Source organism: Primulina tabacum, chromosome 12 (assembly GCF_025594145.1).
Source record: "Primulina tabacum isolate GXHZ01 chromosome 12, ASM2559414v2, whole genome shotgun sequence".
NCBI classification, from domain to species: domain Eukaryota; kingdom Viridiplantae; phylum Streptophyta; class Magnoliopsida; order Lamiales; family Gesneriaceae; genus Primulina; species Primulina tabacum.
In genome coordinates, this window is record NC_134561.1 from 38,118,198 (window position 1) to 38,134,751 (window position 16,554).

General features: G+C 30.3%; 1 protein-coding gene and 1 pseudogene across 1 annotated transcript; one reads left to right on the forward strand and one right to left on the reverse strand.

Annotated features, from left to right (window-relative positions):
- Window positions 1-1,675: 1,675 nt before the first annotated feature.
- Window positions 1,676-5,048, reverse strand: LOC142521346 (uncharacterized; annotated as a pseudogene).
- Window positions 5,049-15,207: 10,159 nt separating this feature from the next.
- On the forward strand, window positions 15,208-16,194 carry LOC142520910 (ethylene-responsive transcription factor ERF003-like). Its single transcript, XM_075624066.1, has 2 exons — window positions 15,208-15,411; window positions 15,742-16,194. Exons 1-2 carry the CDS (start codon window positions 15,329-15,331, stop codon window positions 16,184-16,186), a joined length of 528 nt encoding a protein of 175 aa, XP_075480181.1. The 5' UTR covers window positions 15,208-15,328; the 3' UTR covers window positions 16,187-16,194.
- Window positions 16,195-16,554: the final 360 nt, after the last annotated feature.

The window sequence follows — 16,554 nt, forward strand, 5'->3', positions numbered from 1 at the left end:
CATGCTAAATTTACACAATTGCATCCTTTTCTATTTTTCTATACTATTATTATTATTTTTATTATTATTATTATTATTTTTATTTTTATTATTATTATAATACATGAGGGTTTAGAGGAACTAATTTTGAGATAATAGTGTATTTTTTATAAATAAAAAAAATATCAGTATATAATTACAAAGTATTTCATCTTTATTTAAGCATAAATTAACATAGAACCTGTTTTAATCCATTTTTGTTTATCTATAACCATCATATCTCAATATAATATATTTTTTTTTATCTTTATCTACAATTTTGAATATTTATATAATTATATCACATTTAACATAAACATATATATCACATAATCCTAACATGAAATAAAAAATTATGATTAAATGAAAAATTTTAAAAATAACTTTTAATTTCAAATAATAGATATTATATATAAAAAAATTTGTGAGAGTCTCATTAGTTTATTTCCTGAGATAGATTCCAAATCCGATCCAACTCTCAAAAATATTAGATTTCATGTTAAGTATAAGCCAAATCGACTCATCTCACGAATATAAACATGTGAGACCAAAGTTGTGTGTGTGGTTCATAGGGTCTTGAGATGATCTATTAAAAAAAACTTTTTGTTACGATAAATAATCATGAGTAGATCTCTTGTGAGATGGTCTCACGAATCTTTTTATCTGTGAGACGGGTCAACTCTACCGATATTCACAATAAAAAGTAATATTTTTAACATAAAAAGTAATATTTTTTTATGGATGACCCAAATAAGATATCTGACTCACAAAATATGACCCGTGAGACCGTTTTCCACAAATTTTTGTCAATAATCATATAATTCAATTTTTAAATTAAAAATGACTAAATAATTAGATATCTAAACAATAGATATCTTTTTAAAAAAAAAAAAAAAAAACAATACCAAGTGCCAATATAAACAATCATAACACAAGGTTGATCGTATGCTTTCCCCTTCATTACGAAAACTTTTCTTGATTTAACACAAAATAGATTTATTTTTCAACAAACTTTTCTCCTTCAAAAAGAAAAAGGTGTTGGCATATTTAAAATCAACTTGCCTCTCACTCAATCATATCATCTCCTTCACCATCACCAAATCTCATCTTTTATATCGTCTTTTCAGTTTCTACTTCTTCTTTTTTCTATTTCATTTTGACGAAAAATGAAACACTAGCAACGATCCATCACTAATTATACTAAATATAACGCAAAGTTTGCGTGTGACTGACCATATCTATCTTGTTATAAAATATCGAAAACTTTATATATCAAATTTTATACAATGAAAGTTGTCTTTGTGCAAATTAGAAAAATTAGAATGCCAATGTAATACATTTTCATAGCTCTCAAAACACTAGACCAATCCAAAGGACATGGCTACATCCCACAGCTTCGACAGATCGCTTAACCCCGTTCATCTTCAGCACAAGATGTAACATCGAATATATGATGATAATGACATATCTATTCCGCGTGTACAATCTCCAGTTTAACTTGAAAAGGGGAAGCAACAATACGAACTTTGACAAGACATGAAATCTTGGTGAGATACATCAACTTATAAGTAATTTTACAGATACAAGTTGAGAATGTCATTCATTACAGGGAGACAGGAGATGAATGTAGAAACATTAGAAGTACTTTGTGTTATAATTAATGACATAGCGTAAAGGAAGAAATAGCAAATTAAATAACTGAATAAATCAAGGTGCCTCTGAACATATCCATAAAAAACTCCAGTTATTCAATCGTTCTTACCACGGTGAACACCATAATGCTGTAACATGTATGTATCAAGGACACTGTAAGAGGATAGTATCTTGATTACGAGTATGGCCACAGGAAACAGACTCGACCTCCAGTCAGCTAAGATTGGATCTCGTCCAATCAACAAAATTGTCCAGGATCAAGGGCCATGCGAGTTCTGGATCATAATTCTCAAGATCTGGGAAGCTTATCTGTTAAAAGATCATCAATGACAAGTGTTTATACATCAGTGAAGTCTCTTACACAGATGAGATACAGCTACTACAGGGAAAGGGGATAACTGGAATTGATCATACAAAGAGGAAGATACAATTTGAAGGGGTCAACAAAAGTTTTATTATTTATATAAAGAGGTTATATATTTGCTATTCAATTAAGAAGAAGCACCATTACCTCATTACAAAACCGATAGAACCCCATCCACTGATCCATGTTGATAACCATGTAATCAATTTGTATCTGCAATCAACCATAAGCAGGCTTAAAGAATAAGTATCTCTTGCATATGTGATAATAGCAATTGCATAAATGACTTATTGTCTTCTGCATTTTATTTAAGAAAAAAACCATGCACTGCTAACAAATATTTATGTTTATGTTTTGTTTACTCTCATCAGGGCTCATAACTTGAGGGCTAATAAAGTTATTCATTGTTCAATCAAAAGTACAAAACATCAAAGCTCTGAACCTTTAGATATTGAATAAGTGCATCCACTTGAGGCTGAAAATGTGATCCTAGGACAAGATCCAACAGTACACAAATACTTTCAATGTCAATGCTTTTCTGCTTCTCCTCTGGAAGAACATAGAATGCAAACTAATAAGGGGAAGGAAAAAAACTAAAGCTTCCAAAAGAATTAGCGCCGTGAAGTAAAGTCCATGTAAACCTACCAGTCAAGCAAAATCTATAAGCAAAAGAGTAGAAATCCACAAAGTTTGGAGGCCGTCCAACCTTGTGACAAGAAAAACACAAAATTTCTCAGTTCTAGACATGAGTAGGCAATTCAAACATCAGATCAGCATGTGCCCAGATTCAAAAACCACACTGGAACTCAAATGTTCATTTAACACCCTGGAAGTTCCAAAAACTAAAAGATCATACCTCTCTCTCGAGATCCAGTAGCGCCTTCTTCAATTTAATTGTTGTGTCAGCTCTCAATGCTTTAAGGCCTCTCCGCCACTCATCCTAAAGAAGACATTCCATGGGAAGACATTTTCAAGTTGGTAAATTTTTTGAAAAAGATGACATGTTTGCACGAGAAACATACAGAGGTAAGAATGGTTACAAGAAAAGAACTGACAATTTTTCATGAGTCCGAACGACTTCAAATACTTCCATCTTCCCCTACCCCCAACCATACGCTGACACAACAAAACTGACAAGAAAGACGAAAATGAAAAAACTACTAAACAGCAGATTAAAACACAGTGACCCTGAACCCAAAATATAGTTTATTTTATCCCAAAGAATGTTGAATAATTTGAAAGTTGAAATATCCTCAGATTATGTAATTCATTAGAGCCATTACTTCCTGTACTATGGATACTTAAGTAAATATGCATTCATACCAAGGTGAAGTATCCTTGTTTCTCCGCTTGCATTTTCCTAGGACCATGTGCACAATAGTCAATTTAAAGAACAGAGGATGGCAACATTGGACAGAAGAATAAGACTATGGAACTCACCAAGCAAACATCAAAATTCGCACATCCATATGATCAACTTCCAAATCTGAGCAGAGTGACTCAATTCCCTCGGGACTACACAATGAAATTTGACAGAGTCGAGCAACTTTTAGGTACATCAGAAAAACTCAAAAACAAAAGTACAAAGAAAAAGAAAAACTGCTATGTGATTCCAACATAACTATTCTTAACATGTCAAGTGAATGCAGCAAACAAATCACATCAGAGTAAAAGACAGAAAAAATCCCCAATATCTTCTTCATGCAGTTTCAAGATTAAAAATGACACGGTAACACACATTTTTTGTATACTAGATTTGAACAATAAACTTATCTCCAGATAAATAAGAATAACAGAGCTTATAAAGCCAAGTATAAGATTTTATCATAACTACAAAAGGATGCTTACTCAATCAACCAGAGGAATTTCTAGCGTATGAGTAGAAGAGATGATCAATTCGCTCCAGCTCTTTAGTTGCTGCCTTACCAGAAGCTGGGGAAAAGGCATTCTACTCAGTGAAGCATTTTTAAGCAAACACTTTTAAAGCAAACACAAAAAATAGGATGCAGGTATGTAATTTTTGAATGTAATATCTGGTCGAGAATAAAACAATGTGTGTGGTGTGTGTGTGGCTTGTGGGTTCATTTGGGATGAAACTTTCTGGTTGAAGGTTAGTTTGAAAAAACCGATAATCTATTAGAATTCTCGACTAAACCATTAGTCTCATTAGTACATAGATGCCTTTTTTTAGATACACAGATGCCTTTTGATTCTATGATAAGGATCAAGGGAGCCTTTTCAGTGGAACTAAACCAAAGAACCGCACAATGATGGGATCTTAACGACCAATCAAATTATTTTTTGTAAATGAAATCACACTGGCACTTCAAACTAACTAACCCAGTTCTTCAATAAAAATCTCATAAAATCCAAGGTTAACAAATAACATCATATTCAACCTAAAAAACCGACAATAAAGAACTAGGACATCCAAATAGGCTTTGACGGATGTCCATAAAAACACTACATCTAAATTATGAACTATCTACAGCTTTCCTCCCAGTTCCGAAGAATAAAATCCACTCCATCTGAAGTTCCTAGCTAATCAGCTCAATCTTCACTCAATCAACAAAAGCAATTCAAACAGAACATGGGTCTCAAGTAAATTCATCAAACTAATAACAAAGATCGTAACTTTGACTATGTCAACAACGACCGAGCAATAATCAAGCCTCATAACGTCAAAACAAATCGTCAAAAACACAAAAACCGACCAGAGGTCATAAGAAATCTCAATTCAGAGAGAAAAAAAAAAAAAAAAAAAAGATAACCCACCGGCGCGAAGCATATCGGATGAATTGGCAGAGGGTGAGATTTCGGTGGCTTTTCTAGAAGAATTGCGAGGCATCTTCTGTAAGAAGAATTTAGCAATTTAATCCTTTCTTACCCGGGAAGAAAAGGGGAGAGGGTTTTCGTCCAATAGCAAGAATTACAGTATACAGGATGCGTTTAGGCATGTTTCACTCTGCTACAACAAGAACGCGCGTAAGATAGCGGGACGTGCGCTGAAACGACAGTAGGATGTCCACTTAAAAAGAATACGGGCGTGCGAAATTCTCCGGTGGGGCCGGGCCGGGCCGGGTCGGATGTTTTATCGCATAGTTCGATCCAACCTTTCGAACATACAAGAGTAGGTTTCGTATAAGATATTATTATATATCTATATTATTTAATCTATTATATTTATATGGTTCGATATTAGAAAATTCGGTTTATCATGAGTCATATTTGGATTACCAAAAAACAATCTTCCATCGACAGAGCGAAATGACCAGAAAAGCGGGTCCGTCCCTTATGTAAACTTATATCAATGCATCTCTTGTGCCGTTTTGAAGAAAGGTTATGAAAATCATATAATGAGCTATGATCCTGATGAGTCTTACGTGTACGGGAGTGAACGAAGAGAACGAGAGCGAATGCAGGAATATTATTTTATCTATTATATTCATATGGTTCGGATCAGGTCGAAGATCTATATCACAAAATTGATAATTAAAACGTTTTTACATAAAATTTTTGTAAATTCAATGTTATATAATGATTTGTATATGATTTTTTTGCAAATTTTTATACAAACATTAATCTATTCTATGATTCATTACACATAAGGAAAAAAAAACAAAGATACTATCAAATATTATATTATAAGAAAATCAGTGGACATGGATTCAATTACGTGATTCGAATCACTTATTTCACCATATAAATTATTGTACGCAATAATATAAGCTTGAAAGGATGAGTTTTTTGTTGTTAAAAAAATTTTATATGGTCCAAAATAATCTAAGTGTAATAATGTTGTAATTTGTGAAGTTCATTTACTAATTATAAGTTAGATCCAATTATTTAAAACAAAAACTTATATGAGACCGTCTTACATATCAATTTTATGAGACGAGTCTTTAATTCGGTCCAATTCATGAAAAAAATTAATTTTAGCTATAGATATAGACCAAATTAAATCATATTAATGATAAAAATTCAATTAGACCGTCTCAGAAGAAACATGACGTACTTTTATTATGATTATTATTATATGATCAAGTAAAATTAAAATTAATCTATACTTCCTTAATTGGGCTGGGCATGCCTTTGTATTTGACGTGGGCGGATGAATTCTGGGCCGTGTGTTGGGCCATAAACATTTTTATTAATGCCGACTAATAATTTTTAGTTTTTTTTTTACTTACGTATGCTGACATTGTCCCACTAATAACAGGGAATAGGGATGTAAACGAACCAAACCGTTTGTGAGCTATTCGAAGCTCGATTCGATAAAAGCTCGTTTGAGTTCGTTTAATGAGGCTCGTTAAGATAAACAAACCAAACTCAAGCTTTACAGTATTCGGCTCGTTAGCTCGTGAATATGTTCGTTGGTAAGTTCATTAGTAATCTTTTAGATAAAAAAATAATAGTTTTGATATTTGATTTATTGATTTTGCATATTATTTATGAGATATATAAAAAAATCTATTAAATTTATTTATTATAATAAATTTACAAATTTTAATAAGAATAATATATCTTTCTTTAAATATATAATTTACTTTTTAATTAATTTAATGAAAATTTAAATGTATAATTCATATTTATTAAGTTTGTTTAGGCTCGATAAATGCTTGAATAAGCTCGTGAGTCATGCATATATTCGTTAAATAAAGCTCGAGCTCGGCTCGATTATAAACGAACCAAGCTCAAACATTCAAGAGTTCGGCTCGGCTCGACTCGATTACATCCCTAACAGGGAATGATGGACTTCCCTCCCTTTCGTCTCTCGTGTGAATCTAGATGCGGTCATATTTTATACACACTTTAAATTAAATTTCATTTAATTTTACCCTTAACTAGAGTTTAAACACGTTATTTTCGTATTATCTTCGAAATACTTTACTACTATGCCATATTCGCCGAGACTTGTTCCAGTCATCTTTGTTAATATGTAATACATAACAAATATATCCAATTCCTTCTCATATTCCCCAAACTATTAATCCGAACATAATTTTTATTAAATTTTTTTACCACTGCCCAAAATTATTAAATCAGGTAATACAATTTCAATCAAATATATAACAAAATATCCAATTCCTTATCATATTCCACAAACTATTAATCCTAACATAATCCAACAACACCCACTAATTAACCAAAACCTTACATGATTTCACACTCTCAAAAAGAAATATGTGCTAAAAAAAAAAAACGACACATTTTTCATCTCCCAAAAACATTTATCCATGTCGTCAATAAACTACAATTACTTATAGTTCATCTGACATCAAAATCTCAGATATCTCGAATTCGTTGATCAATTGTAACAAACTACATCAAACACAAAGAAAGAAAAGGCATTTCCCAAAATCCTTCTCCACTTTATTTCCCCATAGCATTAAAATTAGAGGGAAAAAAAGGCATGGCTCATATATTTTAAAAAGTATTTATACAATTTATTTATTTTTTGTATTAAAAAAAGATTATTATCTATGATTCTATATTAATATTACTCACTCGAGGTGTTAGTGTCCATCGTCAGTCGATTTACACATTTATTATTACTAGGAAAAGACACGTGCGACGCACGTGAAAATACATTTCTATTATCAATAATTGTTGTTAAAGAAATGAGATCCGAAGACATTAATTTACAAAAAATTATATATTAATGATTTCATGTTATATTAGTCGATAGAAAATGAGTAATGTTACATGTGCAACCAAATTTGTACAATAGTTCTTACAATTCAAAAAAATCAATACAGAAATTTAATTTATCAAAATCTCATGATAAATTAAATATAAAATCACATTAATAATAACAAAATCTCACGATATAATTGTTGTAAATATCGCAGTACGATATATTGGTTGTACCTTTAGCATTATCCGTAGGAAATTCAATGTAATATAATTTGTACTACATTTATTATAAAATGAGTGCAAAAGATATTTGTTTAAAAATTTTATGTGTTATAAATCTAAGGTTATTCTTGAAGGAAAGGATTTCAAATCAATGGATTTCAATACATTCAAATGCATTTTTGTTATTTAGAGAAGTAACATCATAAACTTCAAATACACTCATTTCATGTTTATATACTAGTATTTCATGTTAATTATGATATTTTTCAAGTCCAGCCAATGTTATTTGAAATTTATTCTACTTTATATAAATAATAATATGTAAATAAGTAATGCGTAGATTCAAGATTTGATATATTGTTTCATTGTTAACAAGAAAATTATAATTCTAATCCATAAATTTGAAATCAATTTATCCAAGCACAATCTAAATAAATTAATAATTGTTGAAAAACATAGTAGTAATAAATATTATAATTTTGTATAAATTAGACATTGGAGAAAATATAATATAAAATTGATATTACAATAGTTATTAAAATTAAATTTGAGAGAATAAAAAAGTATAATACATAACGTTGACCACTTATTTCACCACGTGTTATTGATTTATGAAAAATAAAAATATAACATAGATAATATATTTTAAACCTTAAATTAAATTATTGTGTCAAATGTTTTCTTATTTTATATTTTCAATTTATATTGCTTTCACGATTTTTTGTTGTCATCAGTTTTTTCTTCTCTGTGAAAAATAATATTCTCGCCATCTTTATTAGCAAATCTTATGAGAAGAAATGTATATTCTTCTCTATTTGATGCCTCTACAAATCTCCACACAAATTAAGTGTTTTGTTGAAAAAAAAAGTTTGTTTCATCAAACAAATAAAACCAAAGAATTTTGTTATTTCAATATTCTACAAATTATATTTATTTTTTGTAAATATTTTAAGTTAATCTACAAGCAAATAAAATCAATGAAATTTTGGTTATTCTATCAACTAGACAACTGACAAAATATTATTTAATTAATATTTTATTATATTTATTAAAAATTGTTCAACTCTTAATGATATAACATATTTATGCAATATGTTATTTAAATACAAAAATTCAAAATTACGATCACATATTTTTTTTTATATTTCATACTATATTATTGGAAGTATTAAATTTGCATATATTAATTTTTTTTCTGAGAAACTTCTTGCATATATAACTCATTCAAAAGATTATAGATTTACAAAATAAAACAAATCATATTCAATTTAATATTTTGTGAAAAATACATGTTCACTTCATCTACAAGCAAATAAAAACAAATAAATTTGATCTTTCTTATTATCAATCATAACTCATAAGGAGAAATATTGAGCAATAATGAATAATTTTTGTAAAGATTTATTCATAATAATTTTAAAAATTTACCTTAAAAGATATGTCATTTCAGATTACATAAATCTATAATTGATTTACTTATATCCATATTAATAAAAATACATTTTCGTCAATTGCAAGATCATCAAATAAGTAATTGTTATAGTTTCTTATCTTTACAAAGACGAAAAATAGTTAAAATTAGTAAAACTGTATGTATTCAATCATATATTGTTAAATTTTAATAATCAACTAAGGCTTTGAAAAATATTAGTTGGATTTTTTTTATAAAGAAAAATAGATAGAATAAATACTCACGAAATATTTATAAGGTCATCTTTCTTATATATCCAATAATGCTTTGTATCATTTTTGTAAAATGTAATTAACCGTCGAACCTTCTTCATAACACCAACCCACATGATTTAATTATTTGGCTTCATTATTTTAATTTGTCATTTTAAATTAATTATTCTCAATTAATGCAAAATAGAGGATAATTAATATCATGTCCTTACACAAATTATGTTTTTTGTGGAAAAAATTCACTATATTTACAACCAAATAAAACAAAAGAATTTTGGTATTTCAATATTGTACAAACTAATTTTTTTGGGAAAAAATTATTTTCGCTTCATCTATAAACAAATAAAACCCATGATTTTTTGTATTTCAATATTCTCAAATTAATATTTTGTGGAAAAAAATATAGATAAAATAAACCAAGGCTTTGAACAATATTAGTTGACTTTCTTTTTGATAAAGAAATATAGATAAAATAAATATCAATGAAATATTTATTAGGATTATATCTGATAATTCTTGTATAATTTTGTAAATGTAATAAAATATCGAACATTCTTCATGACACCAACCTTGTTAAAACAAAAACAAAATTAGTTTAATTATTTGGCTTCATTAGTTTAATTCTTCATTTAAAAAAAATTAATCTTAATGAACGTAAAATAAAAGATATTTAACATCATATCGTTATACAAATTAAGTTTTTGTGGAAAAAATATTTTCACTTTGTTTACAAGAAAATAAAACAAAAGAATTTTGTTATTTTAATCTTCTACAAATTAACTTTTTTTGTGAAAAAATCTACAAATTAAGTTTTTTGTGAAAAAATTCTTTTTCACTTCATCTATAAGCAAATAAAACCAATATATTTTGGTATTTTAATCTTTTCAAATTAATATTTTTTGTGAAAATAAGTTTGTTCAATTCATCTATAAGAAAATAAAAATCAAAGAATTTTAAAGTTTCAGCTTTTTTGGCAACCTGATCATTATCTAACATAAATGTAGTTTGACAATTTTGTCATTATCATAATAACTGATTTGACAAAAACATCTTTACTAAATTTTTCCTGTATGTACAAACTAAGGACAAAATTGACATTACACAATAGAAAAACTTTGACCTTGATTCACACTTTTATAATATGGATAGATTATATTATATTACATTAATTATATTATTATTATTCTAAAAGGGGTGGGACAAACAAACGACCCACACAACCAAGTAGGCGGATTTCCCTATAGATTTTTTTAAACAAATTATTTTAAATTCTTATAATTTTAATTTTATTTATTTCTTTTTGCGATCCCAAAGCACGCGTAAACCACCTTTTTCTCTTGTCATCACATACCAAATTTTTTGACTCAAATTTTATGTGCATGGAAACAATAGCTAGTTTAATAATTAATTTCTCGATGGCATCACATCAAAGTTGCCCCATTATTACACTTTTTTGATTAAATTTTAAATGAAAGATGGCAGCTTTCAAGTTTTCAAACACAATTTTTTTTTTTAAAAAATACAAGATTCAAATGATTTAAACTTGAAGTTCCAAATTAGGAGCATACATTTGAAGTATATTTTTTGCTATAATAATATCTAATTTTAGCAACATTTATGAAGATGCTACAAGAGACTTATAAAATAATTCTAAACCTAACAATTGATTTCTGTCGGTAAATTTTCGTTCTTAATCCACTAATTTGTTCAGTTCTTGATTCACTCGTTTTCACCCGAAAAAGCTCATGTGACGACGAAAATTGTTAATGTGTCTGATACAACGTCAGTACTTTGATGAAAAAATTAAAATTGAGAAAAAAAAATAATGTAAGTTAATAGACTAAAATTATAAGTAGATTGGTAAGAAAACCAATTATGACAATTGTAAATATACTATAAGAATTAAAAAAATTTATACAAAATATTAATAATTCATATATTTATATCGTTTTCTATTCCGATTTTACCACCAAATGAGTTTCATCATATTAATATATTATGGACAATCTGTACCGGGTGACAAATTAATGGATTCGTATAATCATTACAACTCAAAGATCGAGGAAATATATTTTAAATATATATTTGTCATTTTAAATAAATATTCATTAATGGCCAAAATTTTAAGCTAAACCAAAATGATAAAAAGACAACCACCTACGGTGAAATATGACTCCAAATAATAGCGATTGCATGTATATTATGAGGACTTTTACATAACTATAATATTATTATAATTACCATTACCACTAAGTTATTATATATAATATATATAGTTTTATTATTATGTTCATCAATTTTTGTTCAGTTTTGTGTCCAGGTGATACTCATATATTAAATGTGATGAAAAATATCAAAATTATATATCTAGTATGTGAGCATCACCTTAGTGGTGAGCACAGAGGTAGACAGTCACGTCCCGAGCTCGGGCCCGCGTCTGCATGACTGTACAATAGGCCCCTATATCAACTGTTTCGTATTCGTCATCGCTTTACGAAAATGATTAACCCAAATTTCTATAGAAGTCTATTGTAGGCCCATTATAAACCCATTTTAAATCTTTGATTTTTAAGATGTGTGACAATGAGTGTCACAATCACTCATCCTTCAGAATGCGACGTGCTCATCGCAACCTGACCCCTCGATCCACCAGCACCGAGAATCTAGAGGTGGCTCCTACAGGTTCAAGAGGTGGCTCCTGTCATGTAGCACTTTGCCCCGCAGGTTCAAGAGGTGGCTCCCGTGCACGTAGCACTTTGCCCTGCATAGCACTTATTTCCCGATGTTCCTTGCTGGTGACCGGCTCTGATATCATTCTGTCACGTCCCGAGCCCGGGCCGCGTTTGCGTGACTGCACAATTGGTCCCTATGGCAACTACCTCCTATTCGTCCTCGCTTTATGAAAATGATTAACCCAAATTTCTATAGAAGTTTATTGTAAGCCCATTATAAACTCATTTTAAATTTTTAATTTTTAAGATGTGAGACAAATCATAACAAAACTATATATACACACACATATATGTAATTACTGTTTGTTATTACAATATATAAAGGTGTTTAACAAATAGCAAATGATGTAAAATCTCATGATTTTGGCACACTTTTTGCAGACAAACAAGGAAAACCACAGGAACAAAAATTGTTTGGATTCTGAAAAGTCATCAACTCCATAATCATCTGTATGATCAAACACCAACTTTTTTGAAGTGTGCACATATTCATAGGTTTTTTCCATTAAAAAATGCATTCGCTTTTCCTTAAAATTGGCAAGTTGGCCCATGATTAACCTGCAATATTTTGGAGAAATCGACGGAGATTTTTATCATTGCCTCGATTCTTTCCTGTTATTGACCAGTCCCCAGAAGTTTGTTAAGACCAGTAATTTTATATCTCAATGGGTAAATAATTTTTAGGAGCATGCGGGAGCAACCCAATATTAGACGTGAATAAAGGACACAAAATCTATGTCAACATCTAAATTTAATTTATTGCATTCTTGGATTTAATCCCATCAATTATTGATTATAATATATTTTATTCATATAGTACAAATTTTTTGACTTGTAGGATGAGATCGTGATAAAATATATGTCGTCAAGTAGGGAAGCATTAAATGCATTTTCTATGGTGACTTATTTTGTTGAAATGACGGGTTTTATTTTGCCGGTTGATGAAGAAACGAAATTGCATACGAAATTAATAAATGCACGCGGTTTCACACTCAAAATTTTGATTATAAATAGAGACAGAATTCGATCATTTCATTCATCCCTTCTTCGAGTTTTCTCTCATTTTATAAGCATCTGAGTGCTTAGTTCTATAATATTTGTGAGGTGTTTTGTTCTCCTGTATTAAAAGAGTGTGTGTTCTCTTTGGAAACACAGTGAGTGAGTTGTACATCACAAAATATTATTGTGGAATTCTTTTCATCTTGCCCGTGGTTTTTACCCTAATAATTTTTAGGGGTTTTCCACGTAAATCTCGGTATCCATTTTATTCTTTATTTTCGGGTTTTATTATCTCAAAATTTCGCACGTGGGACCAACAATATATATGATATAAAAAGAATAAATCAATATATATGAATAATTGAGATGCCTTATTAAGTTTGTGTTTATTTATCTTGATTAAATATATTAGTACATGTGACGGGTTGTCTCCACCGTTGAGATGAAACTCATATATTAGATATGATAAAAAATATCAAAATAGTACATCTACTAAGTAAGTGTCATCTCACCGATGAATATAAAGATGATCATAATTTGTGAGCAACATATAATATATATATATATATATATATATATATATATATATATATATATTGGCACATGGGCAGGTTTTCCTATGTTTAGCAAATATGTAAAATATATAATGTGATATCAGCCACATATGGTATGTCTACTAAAAATTTCATCATATATATTGATTTTGATATACTATTCATCAACCATGTCCACTTATGTCTCCATCGCTGATATGAAACACATCTATTAGATGTGATGAATGCTATCAAAATTGAGCATCTACTATGTAAGTGGCATCTCTACGGTGAACGTAAAGATGATCACAATATCTCACGAATTTTGATCTTTATGTTCACCTTTGAGATGACAATGACCTAGTAGATGCTATATAATTTTGATATGTTGCCCAGAAATTGTGATCATCTTTACGTGTGTGTGTGTCTATATATATATATATATGGTAATCCCATTCCTCCACGTTAGGAGGCCATGATCTTGCGAAAGATGCATTTCATCTGCCAATGTTGCTAAAATTCATGCACGTTCTTCTATTAAAATACACACTACATGTATCCAACAAAAAAATATTTATAAAATTAACTGCCCCATGAGAAGATCAAAGGCCCAAATTTAACCACATATATGCGGGGTCCACCAATTCATATGCGGGGTCCATCAAATTTTTTAAAATCAAAGGTCCAGATCTTGTGGGGGCACTGCCCCCATAGGTAGCATCGAGAGAACCGAATACCAATTCCCTACATACTCCCTTGTATACTTTGTATTCAAGTTGTGAAGTCCAAATCTCTGGAAATATAAAATCTCTCTCTCTCAAAATTGAAAATCCATTGTTATTCTAAGTCTTAATGGCTCACTCGAGATAAATTTGGAATTATTTGTAAATAAAACCCAATAAATGTTTTTGTCATAAAATTTTCAAAATTTTAGAAATTTGTATATCAAGTGCTTGGATCGATTGAACTTGGTTCTCCAAGTATGGAAAAATAACCGAATGCTGTAAATAAATCCGGACGAAATTTTCATCTGATTTTCTATCGTCACCTCAACAGAAATGAGTTTCGAACTCAAGATCTACCTTAAATTAATTAAGTCATTGTTACCAAGACGAGGCGTTTTGACAAAAAGAGTTGTTTTTTTAATACAACATCAATTTGCATGCATAGTATCTTCTCAGAGCCGTAAAGTGTCTAAGCTGGCACGTCTCGCGATTACGGGCTTGAATGTAGGCATCCGAATACTAAAACAAAGATAATGGGAATGGGAGATGAAAGGGTATAGAAAAGTCTCGTGGGGTCAAATCTCATCCTTGATTGCCAGCTGAAAGCCGCAAAGCACGCTTACATAAACCCCCCCTCGATGTTGTTCTTCTCACTGCCACTGTCATTTATTTCTATTCGAGACATTATCAAAATCAATTTTTTTCCAAATTTTTTGTACGAAATAGAACTACAGAACTTCATTTTTCCCACCTGCTACCTCCATGGCCAGACAGCAACAACGGTACCGAGGCGTCCGGCAGCGGCATTGGGGATCCTGGGTGTCCGAAATTCGCCACCCTTTACTGTAAGCTCCATGTTGTCTTCATGTATTTGTGGACTAACTTCTAGTTTTTTCTGTCTGTGGGGATGTATCCAAGAAATTCAGATGATGGCATAGTGCATTAATGAAATTTCAGCTTTAATTTTAAAAGTACTGAACTTCCCATCAATTCAAGTTTCTGGTTCATTGTTTCTTGAAACGAACAAGTTCGTTCTGTTGCTTGGAGTTAACGGGCGTGATAGTCCTCTCGCAAAACTCAAATGTAGACTTTGGTTTTGTTCTGATATAGTTTTTATGTAAAATTTTGTTTTGTCAACGGCTATACTGACAACTTCTTTTATCTTGTCCATTCAGAAAGACAAGAATATGGCTAGGCACATTCGAGACAGCAGAGGATGCGGCCAAGGCATACGACGAGGCTGCACGTATCATGTCCGGGCCTAGAGCGCGCACAAACTTCTCCCACAACCCGAACGAGCCCCGGTCATCGTCCGCGAAGCTTCTTTCGCCAACACTAATGGCTAAGCTACATAAATGCCACACGGCTTCACTCAAAATGGTCAAGAAACCAGTTGTTAATAAGCTAAACGAAGCAGAACATTTTCCATGTTTTGACAGTGGGAATGCCATCGATTTAAACAATGATCAAAAGTGTGTTAATAATTCTGAAATCCCAGTTGGAGATCATGCCCAAAAATTCGAATCTCTTGAAGATGATCACATTGAGCAGATGATTCAGGAGCTACTTGATTATGGTTCAATTGAGCTTTGTACTGCTATGGGAAATTCAACGATGTAGTGGAGAGATTGTAGTATTGTAGTATTGTCCACACCCACCCCCCTTTCACTCGAGTCTGTTTCTTGCTCCTGCTATATTTTGACAAATATTCTATCATCAACTAGTCATTGTAAAACGAATAAATTTTTATTAAAACATTATACAAAGTCTTGAAATTTTAAAAATATTATCTAAAAATCCTTATCCTATAATGAACTTATTTTTTGATATTTTTTTTTCATTCTTTAGTTCGTAAAAACGCACATATTAATAAATAATTAGAAATTTGTCATAGACAAAAACTTATGTGAGACGGTCTCACGGGTCGTATTTTATGAGACATATATCTTATTTGGATCATCCATGAAAAAATATTAATTTTTATGTTA